The sequence below is a fragment of the Vulpes lagopus genome, chromosome 23, assembly GCF_018345385.1.
Source record: "Vulpes lagopus strain Blue_001 chromosome 23, ASM1834538v1, whole genome shotgun sequence".
NCBI classification, from domain to species: domain Eukaryota; kingdom Metazoa; phylum Chordata; class Mammalia; order Carnivora; family Canidae; genus Vulpes; species Vulpes lagopus.
In genome coordinates this window covers 8,419,290-8,440,734 of record NC_054846.1, presented here as the reverse complement: position 1 = coordinate 8,440,734, position 21,445 = coordinate 8,419,290, and the positions used below count along the sequence as shown (strand labels likewise).

Sequence of the window (21,445 nt, the reverse complement as noted above, 5' to 3'; positions counted from 1 at the left end):
CAGTAGTATCACATATGCTTATTCTTTACTAGAGCGGGTACTGAAATGAAAAATAATTACAACTCCTTTTGTAGAAACATAATGTTAGACCCTTACCTACAAATATTTTTCTAATTTGGGCTTTTATTTACAGAGCACAATGATTTATTAATATATTCTGAGTTTTTAAAGGTTGTCCAGTTATAAACACATGGTATCCTTTTGTTTACCCCTTTTTTTTCCAAACAGAATTTATTCAGTTATTTATTCAAGTTTGGATTACTGCATATATTTCTCCAAGTACTTTGGATACAAGAAATTTAATGTACATGTTTTCTCATAAATATTGATCACATTTTTGCTTGATTTAATTGGAAATAAGAATATCCAATTGTATAAATTTACCAGATTTAAATATAAAAATTTTTAAGGTTGGTCTAGACTACCAGAATCCATATTTGAGTCCATTCAGAGAGTTCCAGAGGTGGAAACACCATCCTAGCATTCAGCCAACACTGGAAGGTGGAAAAAGGATTGCATATGGAGCCAGAGCCCTGAATGAAGGTGGCTTTCAGGTAACTCGTCCAACTTTTTATTATTTCTTATTCCTGTATTATAAAGTAAACATTGAAAATACAATGAATAAATTTAGATAAATAATGGAAAATTATCTCATATAAAGAAACTTTAAGCACACCATAGTTAAAATTACACCATGAATTTAGTTTTAAGAATATATTAATTTCTTGAGATAAATGTATAGGCTTTTTGTTGGTTGGTTTTTAACCAGAAAGTTAAACTCCAGTATAGTCAGTAGGACATAGAGATTTGTATTTAAAAACATCTGCCTTGTGTGTTTGAACAGCTCAGGTGATTTTTTAGATTGGTGGGAAGAGTTGACCACACACACTCACTTTTAACTAAAATTTTCTGATTTAATTGGTCAAAGATATAGAAATTTATTTCTAGTAAGTTTTTGAAGAACCTTAAACAATAATCTGGAACTTTTGATTTGGCTTATTTTGAGCTAACAACTGTGACATGACTTTTTTCCTTTTTTTAATTTTTAAAATCATACTTGTTTTATGACTGAAGGTTTATACCTCTTAATCCACTTTACATATTTTGCCATCCCCCACTCCTCTCTGCTCTGGCACCTGCCAGTTCTCTTTATAAATGAGGCTGTTGATGTGTACATGACTTACTCTTTCTTTCTTTTTTTTTCTTTTCTTTTTTTTCTTTTCAGTCTGTACCAAGACTTAACCTTTTCTGGATGGTTTCTAATTATTTGTGGTTTAATGAATGTCCCAGAATACATTTCTCAGTGCAGCTTTTTTTCAGTCCATAGTTCTGTAACAAGATACTACCTGCCTATACAGGATAGGATCCTCCCAGGATCTAAAAATACATTTTATTCATAGGACTTACACACCAATTTGGAAGAATTTGCACTAGCAGTCCAGGCCTTTTTATTCACAGTTTATTCACAGTCTTCTGGTACTTTAATCAAACAGTGTTAGCAAGGCCACAGCCCTATTTAAGAAACGTGTTGTCATTATCCAAATTCCTAATTATCTCTTTCCAGCTAGTGACATTCTGGAAAGCCCTTCCTTGCTCTTATCTACTCTGTGATCATGATTTCATGCTCTTTTATCTAGGTGGTTTTGATATTGAATTCAGTCCGAGAACCATAATCATAAATCCACTCCCCACCTGTACCATGAGAGGACATGACCCCTGATCCATCTTCTCCCAGCATTCCTTCTGCCCTCCAGCTTTGCTTCTCACCACCTCTCCCTCATAGTTAGAATTCTGTAATTGATGGGAGCTGTGGCCACAGATCCCTCCGTGTGGCTCATGCCGCTGACAGCACTGGTTTCCCTGTTTATCCTTCTCCCCTCTGAGCCCGTCAGCACCATCAGCCAAATTCTCTACCACGCACCACTTTCTCAACAAAGACTTGCAGCTTCAGAAAGCCCTTAAAGAGGAAAAAAAATACAGAAAGAAGAAAGAACACTCAGCATTGGTTTCCTCCTCTTTCCTATTCAAACTGTAGATTAGACGACATTTTCCTATGCAGACAATCTAACTTAGCCACTACGTCGTAGGGTAGATATAAACTTTTACTGGCTACCCCCAAAAATACCACCACCTTTTATCAGATTGTTTTTCATGAGAATTATATACTGAGGCCCAAACAACAGTCTTAAAATTCCTTTTGGAAATTCAGCTTATTCTTAAGTTAATTAAAATATATTCTTTAAGGTAGTAGCTAATTGTAATGATGCTAGGATGAGAACTTAAGTTTCCGCCCCTCGATATCAGAGTAAAAAAGAAAAAAAAAAAAACCCACAGGATTTGTAAATCATGAGTTACTGAGAATGCATGTGAAAGCAGCTTGCAATTTAGATAATAGTTGTTTAGGGAATATTTTTAGACATGGATATGTAAAAATAATAACATTTTATTTAAATATGTTAACGCCCTGGTCCTAAACCTGTCTCACATAGGGTTAGTCATGGGGAAGAGGAAAAAGTCTTAGAGAAATACTACTAGTTCTAATCTTCATTCTTAGGAAAGGGGGCAAATAACTGCCCTTGCTCTGATTGTTTCCCTTCACATTTCACATTTTTCCCTACAGCCTTAGAAGATTTTAAGAGACTATAATTTGTAGTATTGTTTTGCTTGTTTAATTTGAACTAAAAATGTACTTTGAATGTTTCTTTCCTCAGTCTATACCAAAACTCACCTTTCCTGGTGGTTTACTAATTGGTTGTAGTCCTGGTTTTATGAATGTACCCAAGATCAAAGGTACCCACACAGCAATGAAAAGTGGAATTTTGGCAGCAGAATCTATTTTTAAGCAACTAACTAGTGAAAATCTCCAATCAAAGACAATTGGTAAGAACTTTTTATTTAAAGCATTGAAAACTGTCAGGTTGTTTATTGAGATATTTAAAAAGAAGCTATTTAAACATACCCTTAGTATATAGGCAGAGGATGAAAATAAATACAGTTAAAAATCTTGAGGCCTCCTTTTGCATATTTCAGTTGACATTAAAAGATCTATCGTTCCCTTTTCACAAAGCATTCAGGTATGTGCTGTGCAAAGAAAACTGTATGATCTAATCTCAGTAGTTAGATTTTTACGGCAGTGTTCTGTTTTATTCACATCAAAAGTAGAATAGTACCAGTGATGTCCCACCTACTTAAAAATTAGTCTAAGTTTGGTGCGCCTGAGCGGCTCAGTCGGTAGAGCGTGCAGCTCTTGATCTCGGGGTCATGAGTGTGGGTACAGAGATTGCTTAAATAAACTTGAAAAAAACCTTTAGAAAAATTTAAAAAACTGATTTCAGATTTGACAGTATTTGTGTTGGGTTTCAGATGTGTAACGTACGCACTAGGTACCTCACAAATCCCGAAGGATCTTCAGTCTGAAAACAACAGCTTTGCAGACTGCAGAATCCAGCAGCACCTTTCCCTTTACGGCTTTGCCAGCACAGACCTAGATAGGAGCCCTCTGCCGCGGTGGAGAGGAGCCAACACTTCTGCCCCCGTGAACCCTTACTCTGTGAAGACAACCCTCTAGTAATTCTCAGTTTTTCTCAAAATAAAAGCCTAAGTTTTCTCACTCCTCTGATCCCATCTCTTTTTACTCTCCCTCCCAACCACACTGACTTCTTTCCTGTAAAGAGCAGCTCATGGTCCTTACATGGACCAAACCATTTAATTTGCAACATACACAAAGCACTCCCAACCTCTTTCCTCCCCACACTGGTTTTTATTCTGTAATATTTACCCCCTTTTGGCACATAATTTACTTATCAGCTTTGTCTCCTGCCTCATGGAAAACTAAGAGAACAAGGGACTTTGTTCACTATGAACCCCAAATATCTGGCACATAGTAGCAACTCAGTAGGTGCTTGATAAACTTTATTCCTTAGAATTCCAGATAACAAATATTCCTCCAGGTCAAAGTATGAAACCTGATGATGCCTTCAAATATCTTTGTGGAAATGGAGGCCATTTGAGGTGTGAGAGAGGAAGGAGATAGAGCTTAGAAAAGGCAGGAGTATAATTTTTTAGTGGGACTTTTTTTCTAATTCTGTTGCCACGTCTCTTTCCTTGTTGGGACCACAAGCCATACTTCACGCCATGTACTCCTAGTGGCGGCACTTCCATAGGTACTGGAGCACAAAGGTCACCAAGACCAGATTGAGGGTTAGAGCCTGAGGGAAAGGGAGTGGAGCCAGAACAGGAAACAGTGGCTGGAAAGTGTAGAGCCTACAGAGTTTCTGAAAATGACTTAAGAACCAGTTTGTCCCATTAAATATTAAACACATGCACCAAGTTTCGGTGTTGTTATAAATTTCCTAGGGCTGGCACGACAGAGTCCCGCCAGCTGGGCAGCATGGAGCAACAGGCATTTACTGTGAGTCTCTAGGCTAGCAGTTCAAAATTAAGGTATTGGTAGGACCCTACTCTTTCCTGTCTTTGGTCTTCTTGTCCCTCCCAGCTTCCTGACAGTCTGACATTCCTCTGCTTCCATCTCTCTCCTCTCTGTATCTCATAAGGATGCCAGTCAGTGGATTAAGGACCAACTCTATTCCAATATGACCTCAACTAATTACATCTGCAGTGACCCTGTTCTGACCCATCCTGAGATACTGGGGGTTAGGACTTGAAAATGATGTTTTGGGGGGACAAATTTAACCTGTAACAGGGAGAAGTGTTTCATTTAATCAATTATAAAAAATTTTTTCACTTTTATAGTTAGCATGAACTCTTTAAGTAGCCTTTTCAGGTTCACTGAATTTTGAAACTAATTTTCCATATTACTAAGTTTAAGAAATCAAATGCCTTACCACCTGTTAACATGTATCAAATGTTACCTTTTTGGAAGATGCCAACATTTATACATGAGTTTTCAAATGTGATCTTACATGACTACTATTTAAATTTAAGATTCATTCATCAAAAAAAAAAAAAGTCAGATATTTCAGTAGCACAATACCTTGATATTTTATACTTAAGGTAATTTGACACAAAACATTTCATGTTTTTAATAAAAGGACTCCATGTAACTGAGTATGAAGACAATTTAAAGAAATCATGGGTGTGGAAAGAGCTATATACTGTTAGAAATATCAGGCCGTCCTGCCATGGAATACTGGGCGTATATGGCGGGATGATTTACACTGGAATCTTTTACTGGATATTTAGAGGAATGGAGCCATGGACTCTAAAGCACAAAGGTAATTCTGACATATTTGAGTGTGACTGTTACAATCCTCACCTACCCCGGCTACTCATGAATGGGGGTGCCTGGCTGGCTCATTCAGTAGTGTGTGCAACTCTTGATCTTGGGGTCTTGAATTCTAGCCTTACACTGGGGGTAGTTTACTTTAAAAAAAAAATAAAAAATTTTTTAATTTCATGGATGGGATCGATTAATAGTGAATTTTTCAATGTTTCAGACTTGTTTTATTAGAGAAATAATAAATTCAGTGTCCATAATTGTGTTATCGTTTGCTATAAGGGAACTGAAGTACAATATTGTCAAGTTTTCATAAAAATGCCTGAGAAAATACTTTTACATTCGTGTTACATTTTTGTTCAAAATCTTCCTCAAAACTAAGGTTCTGACTCTGATCAGCTCAAGCCAGCCAAGGACTGCACGCCTATTGAGTATCCAAAACCCGATGGACAGATCAGTTTTGACCTTCTGTCGTCTGTGGCGCTGAGTGGTACTAACCACGAGCATGACCAGCCAGCACACTTAACCTTAAGGGACGACAGTATCCCCGTAAATAGAAATCTGTCTGTATACGATGGACCGGAGCAGCGCTTCTGCCCTGCAGGTCAGTCCTGTGCCTTCCCCCCTCCCTCACACACAGGTGTGTTTTAACCACATTGGAAATAGACTTCCATTATTTTAAGAAATTTCTCCTTTCCATTGCATGGAAATTGTAAACGACCCCCCGTATCTAGCTTCCTTTAGAAAACTCATTTTTATGGTTCTTACTCTAGCAACACTAAGACAATGGGGATTTTTTTTGGTAAGCCTGATTCCGTCGTCATTTCTCAAAAGCCTTTCTTGGGATGCCTGGGTGGCTCCGTCAATCAGGCGGCCAACCCTTGATCCCAGGTCAAGTTAAAAAAAAGAGCTTTCCTGTCCACCCTCAGGCAAGATATGGATCATGGAATACTGAATACCTTTCCATGTTCACAACTTAAATCCCTTGTCATGACTGCTCGCTCTCTCTCTCACACACACAAAATTACATACTAAAATACTAGGGCACAGCCACATCAGCTCAAAAAATGGTCCCAGACGTTAAATTCGTCATGAATAGTTTAGCATTTCATGAATCTCAACTAGAACCATAATGGGAACTGGTTCTCCAATGATACCGTAGTAGACTGGCATGCAGACGTCTGAAAGCCAGCGTGTTCTGGAGGGACGAGTAGAATGTAAGCTCCCTAAGGGTAGGGACCTTGCCAGGCTTTTGTTTTTAAGTCATTTGTCATTACGCTGGTGTGTAAACTCTTTGAAGGATAAGGACTGGAGCTAATTTGTCTTTTCAGTTTCACACACATGTAAAATTGGAACTCAAATACTGCTGCACCTTCTGCTTTTCTCGATATTTATACTAATAGCAATAGCACACACCAAGATCTTCATGATTTTCACAAGTAAACATTCAGAAAACAAACCTTCATGGTTTCTGTAGCTGTTTCCAGGGCTTCAATTTCTAACTTGTGAATTTAAAAGTTAAAATAGGTACTTCACAATATTATTTATTTTTCCTTACAGGAGTTTATGAATTTGTACCTTTGGAACAAGGTGATGGATTTCGGTTACAGATAAATGCTCAGAATTGCGTACACTGTAAAACATGTGATATTAAAGATCCAAGTCAGAATATTAACTGGGTGGTACCCGAAGGTGGTGGAGGACCTGCTTACAATGGAATGTAAACTGCAACTATGATTGCATTTGCGGCACGTTTGATAGTTTCCTTAAAATGTATGGCAAGGTAACTTTACATATTTAGAAGTCAACAGGTGTCGAAATAGTTTACCGCATATTACTCATCAGAATGTTCATAAAATTATCAAGGAAATAAATAAAAACTTTATACCTATAACCTAAATTTGTCCTATAAAAAATTATGAGTATTTCTCCTACATAAAACTTTATAAATGAGGTAACATCTGCTTACCTCTGTGTTTCTTCAAAGATTCAGTACCAGTAGCAAATACACTGCTGGCCTTTAATGCAGATTTGACTTGTCAAATTCAAGAGTTCAGGTATAAATGTATATTCTAGGCCAGAGGTCAGCAGGCAGCCCACCACTTTTCTCATGGGTAGTTTTACTGGGACACGAGGATGTCCAATGGCCTACAGACTCTCTGTGGCTACAACTGCAGAAATGAGTAGTTGTGACAGATGATCATGGTCCACAAAGCCTAAAATATTTTACTGTCTGGCCCTTTGGAGAAAGTTTGCCGACCCCTGAATATCTGTAACAAAACATCAGCAAAAACCAACCAAAGAGAAATACATCAAAGAATTAAGGGAAACAATACAAACTTAAGTCACAATCCTGTTTATTCAACACGATGTGTTGGAACACATTGGATACCATTATGCTTTGTGATTAATGCAAATAGGCATTTAAAAAAAAATCCACTTCACTGTTTCTGTAACACTGTTAAGAGTGAATTATTTTCAGTATTCTTAAACTGTAAACAATGGGAAACTGAAGTATCAAAAGGAAACACATCAGGGATCATACATAACAGACAAAGCCTTTAAATGTTCTTATTGCCTTTATACACAACCAATGCATATCATATTTAAATTTAAGTAAAACCGAGTTTCTTCTTAGGCAAACATTTTTGCATATGCTGCCTTCTCTTTATCTTTCTGTGCCTTTATCTTTTGTTTGACTTTCAGCAATTCCGCCTGGATAGCTGTAAAATAAATATGTGATAGATGTAATAGGAGTTATTTCTCAAAACATCCAAAAAATTAGAATGCCCAACAACTGATGTTTTAGTAGGATAGTTTCTTCCTGCCTGCTGATAAAAACTCTTCTCTGTAAAGTAACTGAGCTCAATTAAGAACACATTTCACTGACAAAGTAATCACATAAACACAAAAACCACATAATTTTAGAACACTGAGAATTTTAGAACTCTCTCAATCTGAGAAAAGTCTAACTGAATTATATGTAGATTTGCCTTCTCCCCATTAGAGAAGGCAACTGAGTGCCTCCTCCCCTGTTGTACTTTAGCAGTGAGAGACCGAGACATATTTCAGTACCTAGATCTCTTATCACTATTTGTAGCAGGCATATTTGAAAAACTAAGTTTTGTCCTAACTTTTCAAAGCTTTCCTAAAATATACATCCAGTAACTAGAATACTTGTATTACGGCCTCATTCTGCTCTAAGGAATGGTCCCAGACATTAAATGCATCATAAATACTGTTATCTTTTAGTGCTGTGTTTTCAACTACAATTAGTTAATAGGAATCAGATCTCAAATGATACAACAGAAAAACAGTATTTGAATGTGTGAAAATCAGTATTCTGAAAAGGAACCAGAATGTAAGCTCGTTGAGGGCAGGGACCCTGACTTGTTGGCTGCAGGAAGGTCAGTGCCAGTAAGTGGCACTCTGTGGTATCTGTTGAACAAATAAGTGGCAAAGGGTACAATGGTTCATGACAAATTCTTACAAGACAAAATGAATTTTTACCAAAAAAACTGCCAAATTACCTTTATCTTCTGGTGCTATCTCCTGTGCTTTCTTAAGATCAGCCTTTAATTGAAAAAAACGTTTAAAGAAATATTAGATATATGATTTATGAAGGTGACTGTAAAGAAATTAAAGTGTAGAACAAAATTTTACCAATGCTTGATCGTATTCTTTTAATCCTTGCCATCCTTGAGCTCTCCGGTACAATGCTTTGGTATTGGATGGATCGATTTCAAGAGCCTACAAAAAATTATATTTTTATCTAAATATTAAATATATGTACTAGAGTTCAATTTACTGCCTGTCAGGACATCAACTCTGATGGACCCTGTAAATTTCTTCTGCCAGCTGGCACGTTGCATTTTGTCAGTAGAGGGTGCTAGAAGGACATCGCCGAGAAAAGCTGTTTCTCTCCAGGTTCCAGTGTGCTTCTGAGTCCTGCACTGAGCTTGGTCAACAGCACACAGCAGAGCTCACTGCAGCAGAGTTCCCTAAGCACGGTGGCCCGTGAACCTCTCTGCCACCTAGGAAGTCACAGCCATCCCCTCCCCAGTGAGGTCTGGACCTCAGCCCAGGGGCTGTCAAGAGGTTCCTCTTCTGCGGCAGCCTGGGTGGCTCAGCGGTTTAGCACCACCTTCAGCCCAGGGCCTGATCCTGGAGACCCCGGATCAAGTCCCACGTCAGGCTCCCTACCTGGAGCCTGCTTCTCCTTCTGCCTATGTCTCTGCCTGTGTGTGTGTGTGTGTGTGTGTCTCATAAATAAAAAAGGTTCCTCTTCCTCGGGGCCTCCATCCTAGCCTAGGGGTGTGACTGCTCTATGTGTATGTATCTGCTTTCCCATATTCTTTAGAATCCTCTTTACTAGCCATTCCCTCATTATTCCAATCCCCTTATTTTATAATATTAAACTTTCTCTTTTCAAATTACTGTATAGTTTCTGTCTCCTGATTGGGCCCCACATGGTAAAATTATTACAAATCAAAATTTGTTAACAGTTTTCTGAAAGATTTCATTTCTTAGAGAAAGAGCGTGTGCGCAAGTGCACACAAGGAGGGGGGCAGGCGGAAAGGGGAAGAAGCAGGCTCCCCACTGAGGAGGGAGCCTAATGTGGGGCTGCATCCCAAGGCCCTCGGATCATGACCCAAGCTGAAGGCAGATGCTTAACCCACTGAGCCACCCAGGTGCCCAGTAATACTCTTACTTGAAACCCACAGGGGTTTTTTTAGGAGCGTAAGTGAAGTTGAAAAGGTCTCTCCTGTGAAATAAACATTTTAGAATGTGTTACATCTTCTAAAGTCTATACTAAGATTTTACTGAAAAAGGTATGTTACCTGCCTCACAAAAGTCAAGAAGAAATCCCGAGGTGAGACCTGTGGCGGGCTCAGTAGGTAGACCACGCGACCCTTCCAGCCCCACGTTGGGTGTGGAGCCTTCTTGAAAAAAATCCAGAGTGAAGACCCACCTTTTCCTTGGGCTGGTTTCTTCCTCTGCTGCGTGCTCCCTTCTAAGTGTATTCCTCTCCCTTATTCTAGCTATCCTACCAAATGGGATCTCAGGTTTCTTCTTTAATCCTAACCCCTCACAAGGGCCTGGAGCTTACAACCTCAAGATGGAGAGTCCGTGCTCTCCCAGCTGAGCCAGCCAGACACATCAGATCTCACGATTTCTACTTGCTCTGGGCACAGGGATTTAAGCACACAGCTTCATGTGCAAAATCCATAAAAAGCACTGGGGGTGGTCTTTCTAAATACATTGAAAGTTCAGTTTGGAAAATTCTTCAACTATACAATAGGGAGCATGTCATAACTGCCCTATTTCAGGAGGTAATGCTGCCACCCATCTGGTTTGATCAGTTAGTCTTCCTGGATGTCCCCAGAGACAGGGGACCCTAACTTGAAGCAGCCTCCCTCCTCGGCCCAATGAAAGGTTCCTTAAGACAGGAATCTTGGAAAAAACAAAAACAAAAAAAAGACAGGAGTCTTGGTGTGCTTGGGTGGCTCAGAGGTTAAGTGTCCACCTTCGGCTCAGGGCGTGATCCCAGGGCCTGGGATCCAGCCCCAGGTCAGGCTCCTGGCTCTGTGGGGAGCCTGCTGTTCCCTTGCTTGTGTTCTGTCAACTAAATAAATCTTAAAAAAAAAAAAAAAAAAGTACAAGAGTCTTTTAATTAAAACACCTAATCTTTATTAGGTGCTTAACATGTGCCCAACTCTGTGCTAAATGGTGTATATATTATATAATCTTGGTAACAATCCTGTAAGGCAAGTATTATTTTCATTTAATATAAAGGACTTTATAAAATATAAAGTCCTCCAAAATTAGGACTTAACCAAGATCATGAAGTTAGTGACAGCAATCTAACAGAAAAAAAAAAAAAACCACCGTCCTTTTTTTTTTTTTTAAACACCAGGGCTGACTGGTTCCACAACCCGTTTTCTTAATCATTCCTGGCTTTGCCCTCCCGTGCCCAGCACATAACAGGCGCTCAATATGTTCAATGAGTAAATAATGAGCTGACACATGTGCTCTGAGGGAAAAAGGAAAAGTATCTTCAGAGATATTAAGTTATATAATGTTATCAATTAAATGAATGGATTAACAGGAAGACTTGAAGGCCCAAAAATTTAGAGATAAAATGACTTTTATGTTTCAGAGAGTCTCAAGTCCTCTGTAATAAAATATATTAAAAAAAATCTGACGTCAGAGACTCACCTCCAAACAACTGTCAACTGCTCCCTGCCAATTTGACATCTTCAGTTTACAAGCACCAATATTCAGCACGCAGCTTAAAGCCATAGGTTGCAGCTTCAGTCTATCTGCTTGCTCAGTAACAGCCTTTGAACTTTCCACGTATCTGGAAAATACGTGAATAAAGGGAACATATAACGCCACATACAATTTACCCTGCTCCTTCAACTACGTCAAAGTGTTATGTCATTTCTGATCTAAAAAGCTCATCAAATGCTAATATTAGGGGCGCCTGGGTGGCTCAGTCAGTTGAACGTCTGTCTGCCTTTGGCTCAGGTCATGCTCTGAGGTCCCGGGATAGAGCCCCACGTCGGACTCCCTGCTCGGCAGAGAGCCTGCTTCTTCCTCTCCCTCTGCCACTCTCCCCCTGCTTGTGCACTCGCTATCTCTACCAAATAAGTAAAATCTTTAAAAAAAAGAAAAAAGCTAATGTTAATATTCTTAATGATCACAATCATATTATTTTCCTTAAGATTGATTTTTATTTGTTCAAACTTTTTCCCCAAAGCATTCAAAGAAACCAATTTAACAGCATTCACCAGGGACGCCTGCGGGGCTCAGCTGTTGAGCAGCTGCCTTTGGCTCAGGGCGTGATCCTGGAGTTCCAGGATCAAGTCCCACATCACGCTCCCCACAGGGAACCTGCTTCTCCCTCTGCCTGTGTCTATTTATTTGTGAGACAGAGAGAGAAAGAGAGAGAGAGAGAGAGAGAGGCAGAGGGAGAAGCAGGCTCCCTGCAGGGAGCCTAATGCAGGACTACATCCCAAGACCCCAGGATCACGACCCGAGCCAAAGACAGATGCTCAACCACTGAGCCACCCAGGGGCCCCTACCATTTCCCAATTTTTAAAACTCTGGTCTCTATTACGTATTTTCCAGTGTAATTATGTTTGGGTCAACATTCTCACTGTGGGAGAGGGAACTGGAATGAGGCAAGGCGAAGAACCCTTCAGTGTTGATTCTGAACTGTATTTTAATACAATTCCTAGCTCTGCCCACAGAAAAGGGCCCAGAAATGAGCACACCTGGCCCTCAGAATCTGGTTTCTAAAGTCTATCCCCTAATAAAAAGAACCAGAGCTCCTTGCCATTAATAGATCTGGCAACAAGGTTAAGTAAAAGATGAACCTGAAACACCTTGTGCCAGAAAGCAAACAAGTACTCGCAGACTAATAGGACACGTCCAATGGATACAGGAAAGGGGGCTTCCACTGGACACATCTGGAATCCTTTGAACATCAAAAAGAATGATAGTACAATAGATAGACCTTAAAAAATTCAGATATATACAGATCTATATAACGATACTAAAAAGGGGTGGGAGAAGGAAGGAGGCCCTTTCAAGCATTAAAATTCCAGATAATAACTGTAGAGTAAGTGATAAAATTAGAAAATCATTATAATAACTGATTCAGGCAAGGATCTTCAACGACGCTAAAATCCACAGGATGAAAGAAAGCTTAGCAACTGAATATTCACACAACCTCACAGGATCACCTCACAAAGTACATTTACAAAAGGGAAAAGGCAGCTTAGGACACAAGCATCTGGCTGATGCTCCTTTAACCAAGTGCCAAAACTCAAAATAGGCCAAAGTGACATGTGCCTTCAGGATGTGATATCACAGGAAATATTCACCACCAGTGATCTAAGTCCTCTTGCCAAAATATTTAGCCTCAAACTGATCTTGAGGAAGCAATCCAACAAATACAGGCGGCGTTCGTAAGACAACCAACCAGAGACTCCACAAGACACCAATGACTCAAGAAATAGAAGGTAGAGTTGTAAGATTAGAGGACATGAGAGACATAAAACCAAATGATGCAACGGACTCTGGACTAAAGAAAGGAAACAAATAATTGGGGAAATGTAAATATTACATATTAGATATTATTGTATCGGTGATATTTTGGGGGTATTTCAATTGTATCAAGGTTATCCCAACTATTTAGGGGTAAAGCGTTATGGTATCTGTAACTTCCTTTCAAAATGATTCTACAAAAACAAATACAGCAAAAGTTAAAAATCAGTGAAAAGAGGTGAAGGTGTGGTTGTATTTGTATACTATTTCTTTCAACTTTCCCATATTTTGTAATTTTTCAAAAGCAGCAGCTAGACAAAATAAAAGAAATGCAACTATTTCAACACACCTGGTTATTATTCTGCCAAGTAATTTTGCCAAAGATAATAAACAAGTCTGGATTTCAGTTTATGATTCAATTTACAAGTTCTTAGAATAAATTAAAAATAAATTTATTACCTTAAAACTTTTGTGTATTTTTTAATGGCCATCTCCCAGTTCTGGGATTTGAAAAAAGTATTTCCAATATTTTTTAAGTCTTCTGTTATTAGTAAAATTTTATTTACCTGTATAAAAAAATACAAATATGTTGCATTTTAGTAATTAATGTGGTTTAATGCTAGGTTCTATCATTAAAACAGATTAGTATGAGAAGTTCAAAATTTTAGCACTATTTTTAATAATTTAGTTTGACTAATCTGAAAGTACTCACATCTTTTAAATCTATATCTGCATCCTCAGGGAAATCTGGATGATTGTCACCAGAGCCATCTTTTGGGAATATGCCCCAATCATCCCCTTCCTTCAATTCTCCGCATTCTGCAATAACGCACAACTGTAAAAATAATCCTCAATTGTAGAGTGTACTATCACATTAATGAGATTAAAAACAAGAGGTCTGGGTTTAAAAGCTAAACAGTTGTAAGTCACGTGCAAAACTGTCCAAGTCACTTCTCAAATGACAGACTGAGTCCCATCTATCTGCTCTAATTACAATAATGCCGTTTATATACATTCCAAGTAATATGTCACTATTTTAGAAAAGTGTTTTACTGCTATTTAACAGTTCAGTATACAAACGATAAGTTGAAAATGTTATCATTCTCGGGACATCTGGGTGGCTCTGCGGTTGAGCATCTGCCTTCGGCTCAGGGAGTGATCCCGGGGTCCTGGGATCGAGTTCCACATCGCACTCCCTGCAGGGAGCCTGCTTCTCCCTCTGCCTGTGTCTCTGCCTCCCTCTATGTGTCTCATGAATAAATAAATAATCTTTAAAAAAGTTATCATTCTGTACATAATTTTCTTTAAGTGAGGCATGTCCTTTCAATTTTACTACTGTTTCTTTCATGCAGTGAGTGACAGCTAATCTCCCGCAGATATTTCAGTTTCCAATTCCCACTCAAAACCCTGCCAACAAGGTTTAGTATTGTGGTCATTGTGATTTCATGGACATTTATAACACAAGGCTCTTTATAAAGTTATTACATAATCTAGTCTAAACCTTTAAGTAATTTATTATAGGATGAAGAAACATGCCCAGAAAGCTTAAGTAACATAATCAAACCCAAACCACCAGTTAAAAGGCTGAGTCTAGACAGGATTCTTGGTTTCCTGTCCTCTTCCTACTATGTATTAGTGTACATAACGATTTAAAGTTTTGCAGGCATAGAAGAGTTAAGAAACCTACAAAAAAATCACCAAAATTGAAGTTGAAATAATAAAAATCTCCTTTTAAACTACTCTAATCTTATCTTTCCCACCGTAAAAAAGTTTCAAGAAAAAGTGGCAGGTCCATCCAAGCTTCTATGCCAAAAGTCATCTCCTTTTATTTATGTTCCTTTAAGACAGTAATTAAGGGCAGCCCCGGTGGCGCAGCGGTTTAGCGCCGCCTGCAGCCTAGGGTGTGATCCTGGAGATCCTAGATCGAATCCCACATCAGGCTCTCTGCATGGAGCCTGCTTCTCCCTCTGCCTGTGTCTCTGCCTCTCTCTCTCTCTCCATGTGTCTCTATGAATAAATAAATAATCTTTAAAAAAAAAAAAAAAAGACAGTAATTAAGATAACAAGTGTATTTCACTGTAACTTTTTACTTACTTTGGTAGGTTTTTCACCTTTCACTTCTACATTTTCCAATATCCTTGCCACACCCATTCCTTTAATTACTTGGCCAAATACCACATGTTTCCCATCCAAGTGAGGAGTCGGAACTGTTGTGATAAAGAACTGAGAACCATTTGTATTGCAGCCTGCATTTGCCATGCTCAATAAACCCTCCTGATCATGCTGTAGAAATACAAATCAATAAAAGAAAGCCAAGGTTAGAAGTCCTGAACTGTTCTTTTACTCGCCATTCACATAAAACTACAGTGGGCCGTAATATTTAGAGCAAACAATGTAGTGTTATTCTGTATAAACTGCAACCTTTAATTCACAAACATGGGGTACTTAATCATTTAGACTTTAAAAAAACTTATGAAACCAAATGAAGTAACAGAAACGAGGCGGGGGCAGATTTCTAGAGCAGCCATTTTGAGAACATGCTATGTTCTCAACTTCAAGATGAAGATGCTGCATTAAGGAAATCTAAGGATTATACTTTGCCCTTTTTTATAATGAAAGCTCTCTTTTCTGAGAACTCAATAGTCTTTCCGTTTTTATAGGCCTACACTAGGATTCTTCCTTTACACATCAATAAACTGGGAACAGTGATGGGATATTCAATTTAGACAGGACATTTTGTTAGGTACTTTCTTAATCTCAAAGGAATCCAAAGGTTATGGCTTTCATCCCACATGAATGTTCAAAGAACCATTCTTCAAAGAAGGACCTAAGGAAACTGCCCCAAATATCTAGAAATCAAATTTCTACTTGGCATCAACCTGTCCAAAGGTTCTGTGAAACCAAGTTTCTTCATCCTTCCACCCTATCCTTAAGCTTTCTAAATTATTCTTTGTTGAACCATGTGCGTTGTACTTTCCTGTCAGTCTTCCCACCAAAAATGCCTTTTACCCCTGCAACTCAAAAACTTCAGCTCTCAGGGCTACCAAGTTTCTAGAAGGCAAAAACCGTGTGTCCTTTCAATAGAACCTCCTTTCTTTTAAAGCAATCACATAATCTGTTCTCGTCCTTCAGGTAGCTTTCCTTTTTCCTTTCCAAAGTTTGGTGCTTTTCCACAATACTGAATAGATTAACTATTTCCCAGCCTCCTATTGGCATTGTCTCTTCTTAATAATATCCCTCCCTCAAACTGGAATCTATGTTTTAGTTCCTGTCTAACCCAAGTCTTGGCCAACCTGCAAGACCCAGGTTAAATACCCATTCCTCCTCAATGTCTTCCCCTAGTAATTTGCAATATATAAATCACCTTACTCCTATTACACAGAAAGTCTTAATTTAGCATTTATTTGCACATTATTATATTATTCTTCAGTCATCCCATGTGTTTTAATCTTGTCTTCCCCATAAAATCATAAATTCCTTGTCTTCAAGGCCATTCATTTTTATAAACTCCTGGTGCCAGTACTAAATACATATAGATGCTGCCAATAAATACTGCTTGAAAGACCGATGACATTTTTTTTCAAATTATCCTAATTACCTTGTTCATATTCCTCATTTCCAAAGATATTACTATACTTTTGTACTTACATGTCCATTCTTACAACTTGAATGATGCAATAAACCCCGATTACATCTTGGGACAATGAAGATAAGAAGGCACAGGCACCACTAATGTCTTTTAGGAGCTTGGACATTAATCATATCCGCTACTTTTCAAATCCCCTGACATCCTGGATATTAGCGATGGTTTTGTTGCTCTTCAAATTCAAGCATAAAGATGCACAAGTTACCATCCTTCTGATAATGAGAACATATTTCCTGGAAATAATTTTGCTATATGGTGGCCAATCTTTAAAACTCATTGGCTTTAGTGAAGAGTGTAAATGTGGATCACACTGACATAACCATCGTATTTTTGCCAAATAAAATGGGTAGATGCAATTTTTCTATATTAAAGAATGTATTTGCAAATATGATACCTTTCACAAGAAAAGGAGAAATCTAAGCACTCGAGACATTTATTGGCGTCTTAATCCAACAAGTATCCCACACATATAGCAACCTTTATTAGCAATAAACATTCCTTTCTGTCTACTTTACCTTATAATAGAAATTTTCATCCTCAAATTTTTCACCATAAATACTTTCTCCACCTGTCCCATTTTGATTTGAGAAGTCTCCACCCTGAATCATAAATTTCTTGATAACTACAAAAAAAGTAAAATAGCTATTAAAAACTAAATATGGATTACTCCAGCAATGTTAACTAATGAACACGTAGTAAGATGGTAACTTCCTAAAACATGACTCTAGTTGTAACACTCTCCTGTCTTTCCCCATCCCCACAACTCCAAACTCTTAAAAGGCTTTCCATAGCCTGAGTCCAAAGTACTTTTAGGGCCCAATCACTTACTAATAATCCAAGAATCAGTTCAGATGGCACCCCCTCTACATAACTGTCACTGAGATCCCAAAGTTGGATCTCCTAACTTCTCACACACCATGTCGACCCTACCTCTACATCACAACATACACTGTAATGATCTCTTATAGAAAACCATTCCATAAGTAGAGCAACTGTTTTTCATTGCGCACATGGTTAGACACGTGTTACTCATTAATGTCTACTAAATAAGACCAATTATTCCCAGTAGATTTGTGATACCATAATGGAAGGACTTCAGCAAGTATCACCACTTGGTGTCAAAGGTTCCCAAGACCACTCTCATGTTGAGAGATTTCCTAGGATTCATGGGACTCAGCATTTGGTCGTATTACAGCAATAAACGATACACAGCTAGATGATAAAAGAAAAAGATACAGAGCCTGGAAAAAATCCATGTGCTTCCTTATAGTCTCTCCCTCCCATGAAAAGTCAGAGTACATTCTTCTCCCAGCAAAGAAAATGCTGCAACAAATGCACAATGTCGCTGCCCAGGAAAGCCTGTTAGAGACTCAGAACCCAAGTTTTTATCAGGGCTGATCATGCAGTTTTTCCCTACCGTGCATGTACCAAAATTCCAGACTCCCAAAAAGGGAAGCAGGTGTTCCACATAAATCAAAGTGTTGGTACAAACAATCCAGGCACAGTAAACCATCTTTATGACTCAGGGAATGGTCCCAGTGCCAAGTTCATAAACTCCAGCTTATAGCCACGCTGCAAGCAAATCTTTCCAAGGAAAGCAATCTCAGGCCCACTAGGTCAACTCTTTTCTAAATACTACACTCTACAGTATATTTCAGCATGTTACTAAACATGAACGTAAATCAACAGTTCAAATATTTAAAAATCAATTCGTTTTTTTCCATGTTTCTTTTAAAAAAAACTACTCATGATTATACTTTGTTTATTCATTAAATAAATATTTATTGAGTGTCCACTCAGTAACTATATACTACATGCTGAAGACAAGATGATGAGAAGATACAGTTCCTGAATTCATGGAACCTACAATCTATTAGGGGAAGCATCAAATAATTACTAAACAAAGGTATGATTACAAAGTGTGATGAGGATTGTGAAATGTCATTTTTTAATTAAATATTACACCAATTTTGCCCCCAGGCGTCAAACTATCTAAAGTCTGCTTCTTTATCATGGCACATCCTTTCTTCTCAATTTGATCCCACTGGAGTGAAGAGCTAGGGCACTGCTGAAGCTGGGTAGTGCACTTCTAAGCAAACCCTAGTACCCTCTCAGAATTCCACCGTTCACAGACCAAGCTTTACGAAACTGAGCTACTGCCTCAAATGTCCAAACATCCTCCTGAGACTAACAGTAATTTTTAACTTTGACTCTTCACTTAGTATTTTCTTCTCTAATTCCTACTATACAGATTTAGAAGAATCGGATTCAAAAGTTTACACATACTTCGATGGAAAGGGCATCCTTTGAAATGGAGAGGTTTCCCAGTGGTGGGTCCAATGCCTTTTTCTCCCGTACACAATGCACGAAAATTTTCTGCAGTTTTGGGTACAATATCTGCAAACAATTCTAAGACAATTCGACCAACTAAAAGAAAAAAATGAAATCACGTCAGTATGCAAAACAAGCAGCGAAATAAGCAAATGAAAAAGACACTTGGGGGGGCAGCCCGGGTGGCTCAGCAGCCCTGGTTGCTGAGCGGCCCAGGGGTGACCGCGGGGTCCCAAGATTGCGTCCCAGGTAGGGCTCCCTGCATGGAGCCTGCTTCCCCATCTGCCTGTGTCTCTGCCTCTCTTACTCTCTCTCTCATGAATAAATAAAAATCCTTTTCTTTTATATAGATTTATTTAGTCATGAAAAACAAGGGGGGGCACAGGTAGAGGGAGAAATCCCGGGTCCCCAGGATCACGCCCTGAGCGGAAGGCAACGCTAAACCGCTGAGCCACCAGGGCTGCCCTAAAAATCTTTAAAAAAAAAAAAAAAAGGGATCCCTGGGTGGCGCAACGGTTTGGCGCCTGCCTTTGGCCCAGGGCGCGATCCTGGAGATCCGGGATCGAATCCCACATCAGGCTCCCGGTGCATGGAGCCTGCTTCTTCCTCAGCCTGTGTCTCTGCCTCTCTCTCTCTCTCTCTCTCTCTGTGACTATCATAAATAAATTAAAAAAAAAAAAATTAAAAAAAAAAAAAAGACACTTGGTAGAACCATAGTGACTAAGATATCAAGTTCTCCTTTTTGGTCATTTTTCTAATACTCAAATTTAGCCTCATGTTAAGCGTCCTGTATCTAGATGAATGGGAAACCATTATTTTCCTACATCTTAATAAAGGATCATAAATACAGCAGCCAGAAGATCAGCACCCGTGTTAAGAGACACCACGAAGTAAACAGTTTTAAATTCTGGGTAATTTCTTCTCCTCGTACTCCGAAATTCCAACCCCCCCAAGTAACCAACAGGAGAAAATCAAATATCCTTCGGGCGGCTGGCTGGGGCTGGCTGAGTCTTGAGGGCAGCTGCAGTCCTTGTGTTCCAGGAAACCTCCTTAGCGCATCCGCCGAAGCCAAAGATGGGAAAGTTCCCATTTTAGACAACTCCTAGGAGGGGGAAATAGAGACCTGCCCCTAATTTCAGGACAGACTGCCTCGGCGTATAAATGCACGTGCGTGTCCCAGCGAGCCACGGGGTGCGCGAACCCTGCGGTGCACGGCCACGCCTGCAGCCCTGCCCTGCCCGGCCCTGCCCGGCCCTGCCCTGGCCCCGGAGGACGCCGGCTGCAGAGCCCCGCGCTCCTCCGCCAGCCGTCGGGGCCGCGGCGCCGGGCACGTAGCCTAGGCAACCGGGGCCAGCGCCGGGCGCGCCTTCACGGGCCCCGCGGGGCCTCCGGGCCGCGGCTCCGTCGCGAGCAGAAAAGCCACGAGCCAGAAGCCGCTCTGACCTGCAGGCGGGTCTCGCGTGGCGTGAGAGGTGGCGCGGCTGGGCCCCGAGATCTCCTCTCACGGCGGCCCGACGATGCAGCGCGGCGGGGGGGTCCGACCCAAGCCGCGCGAGGCCGTCAAGGCCGCCGCCATCCCCGACCCGGAGAGTTCCAGAAGCTTCCGCGCGGCCGACGGCCCCGGCACAAGGGCGCTGCCCCGGCGGGTCACCCGCGGCCCGCGCCGCTCGCCACCGTCGGGGTCGCCCGCACCCCCGGGAAGCCCGGCTTCCTCGCGGCCTCCGCTCACCTCGCTCCCCTGCGATGGCCACGTCAAAGAAGACTCTGGGGTTGCCGGGGGCGGAGGGCTTCCTCTGCGGGGACGGATGCGACATTTCCAACGGCGGACGCGCTCGGGACCCCACTCCCAGGAGAACCTCGTGGACGGCCGCCCACACCCGGCGGCGGCGCTGACGAGCCACTTCCGGCGGGACGTGCGGAAGCCGCGCCCCCACTTCCGGCAGCCGCGCCCCGACTTCCGGCGGGTGCAGGGCCCGCGAGCTTTTGGGGCTCGTGCCGCGGTGGTGGAGGGACTGCGTGGGAGGCCGCTCTCGGGCCTCGGCCCAGCCGCCCGCGGGGGTGCGGCCGCCTGTGAGGAGCTCGGCTGCCTCGTCTGCAAACTGGGAAGAAAAGTGCTCCCCTTGCTGCGTCGTTTACAGACGCGGAGCGCCCCGGGCGCGCTCACCGCCCGGGGGAGG

General features: G+C 40.7%; 2 protein-coding genes across 2 annotated transcripts in view; one reads left to right on the top strand and one right to left on the bottom strand.

Moving 5' to 3' along the window:
* ETFDH (electron transfer flavoprotein dehydrogenase) overlaps positions 1-8,898 on the top strand; it is a 30,651-nt gene extending 21,753 nt beyond the window's left edge. Inside the window, exons 9-13 of the mRNA XM_041738088.1 lie at positions 411-554; positions 2,712-2,880; positions 5,052-5,234; positions 5,619-5,840; positions 6,797-8,898. Coding sequence (XP_041594022.1) covers positions 411-554; positions 2,712-2,880; positions 5,052-5,234; positions 5,619-5,840; positions 6,797-6,960 — 882 coding nt within the window. The 3' untranslated portion in view covers positions 6,961-8,898. The remainder of the gene's footprint in view (positions 1-410; positions 555-2,711; positions 2,881-5,051; positions 5,235-5,618; positions 5,841-6,796) is intronic.
* On the bottom strand, positions 7,577-21,132 carry PPID (peptidylprolyl isomerase D). The gene is made up of 10 exons (XM_041738090.1): positions 20,998-21,132; positions 19,224-19,364; positions 17,453-17,559; positions 15,386-15,574; positions 14,004-14,126; positions 13,751-13,857; positions 11,456-11,597; positions 8,900-8,986; positions 8,767-8,809; positions 7,577-7,959 (listed from the first exon to the last, which is right to left on the bottom strand). The coding sequence occupies exons 1-10, from the start codon at positions 21,080-21,082 to the stop codon at positions 7,871-7,873; spliced, it is 1,113 nt and encodes a 370-aa protein (XP_041594024.1). The 5' UTR covers positions 21,083-21,132; the 3' UTR covers positions 7,577-7,870.
* Positions 21,133-21,445: the final 313 nt, after the last annotated feature.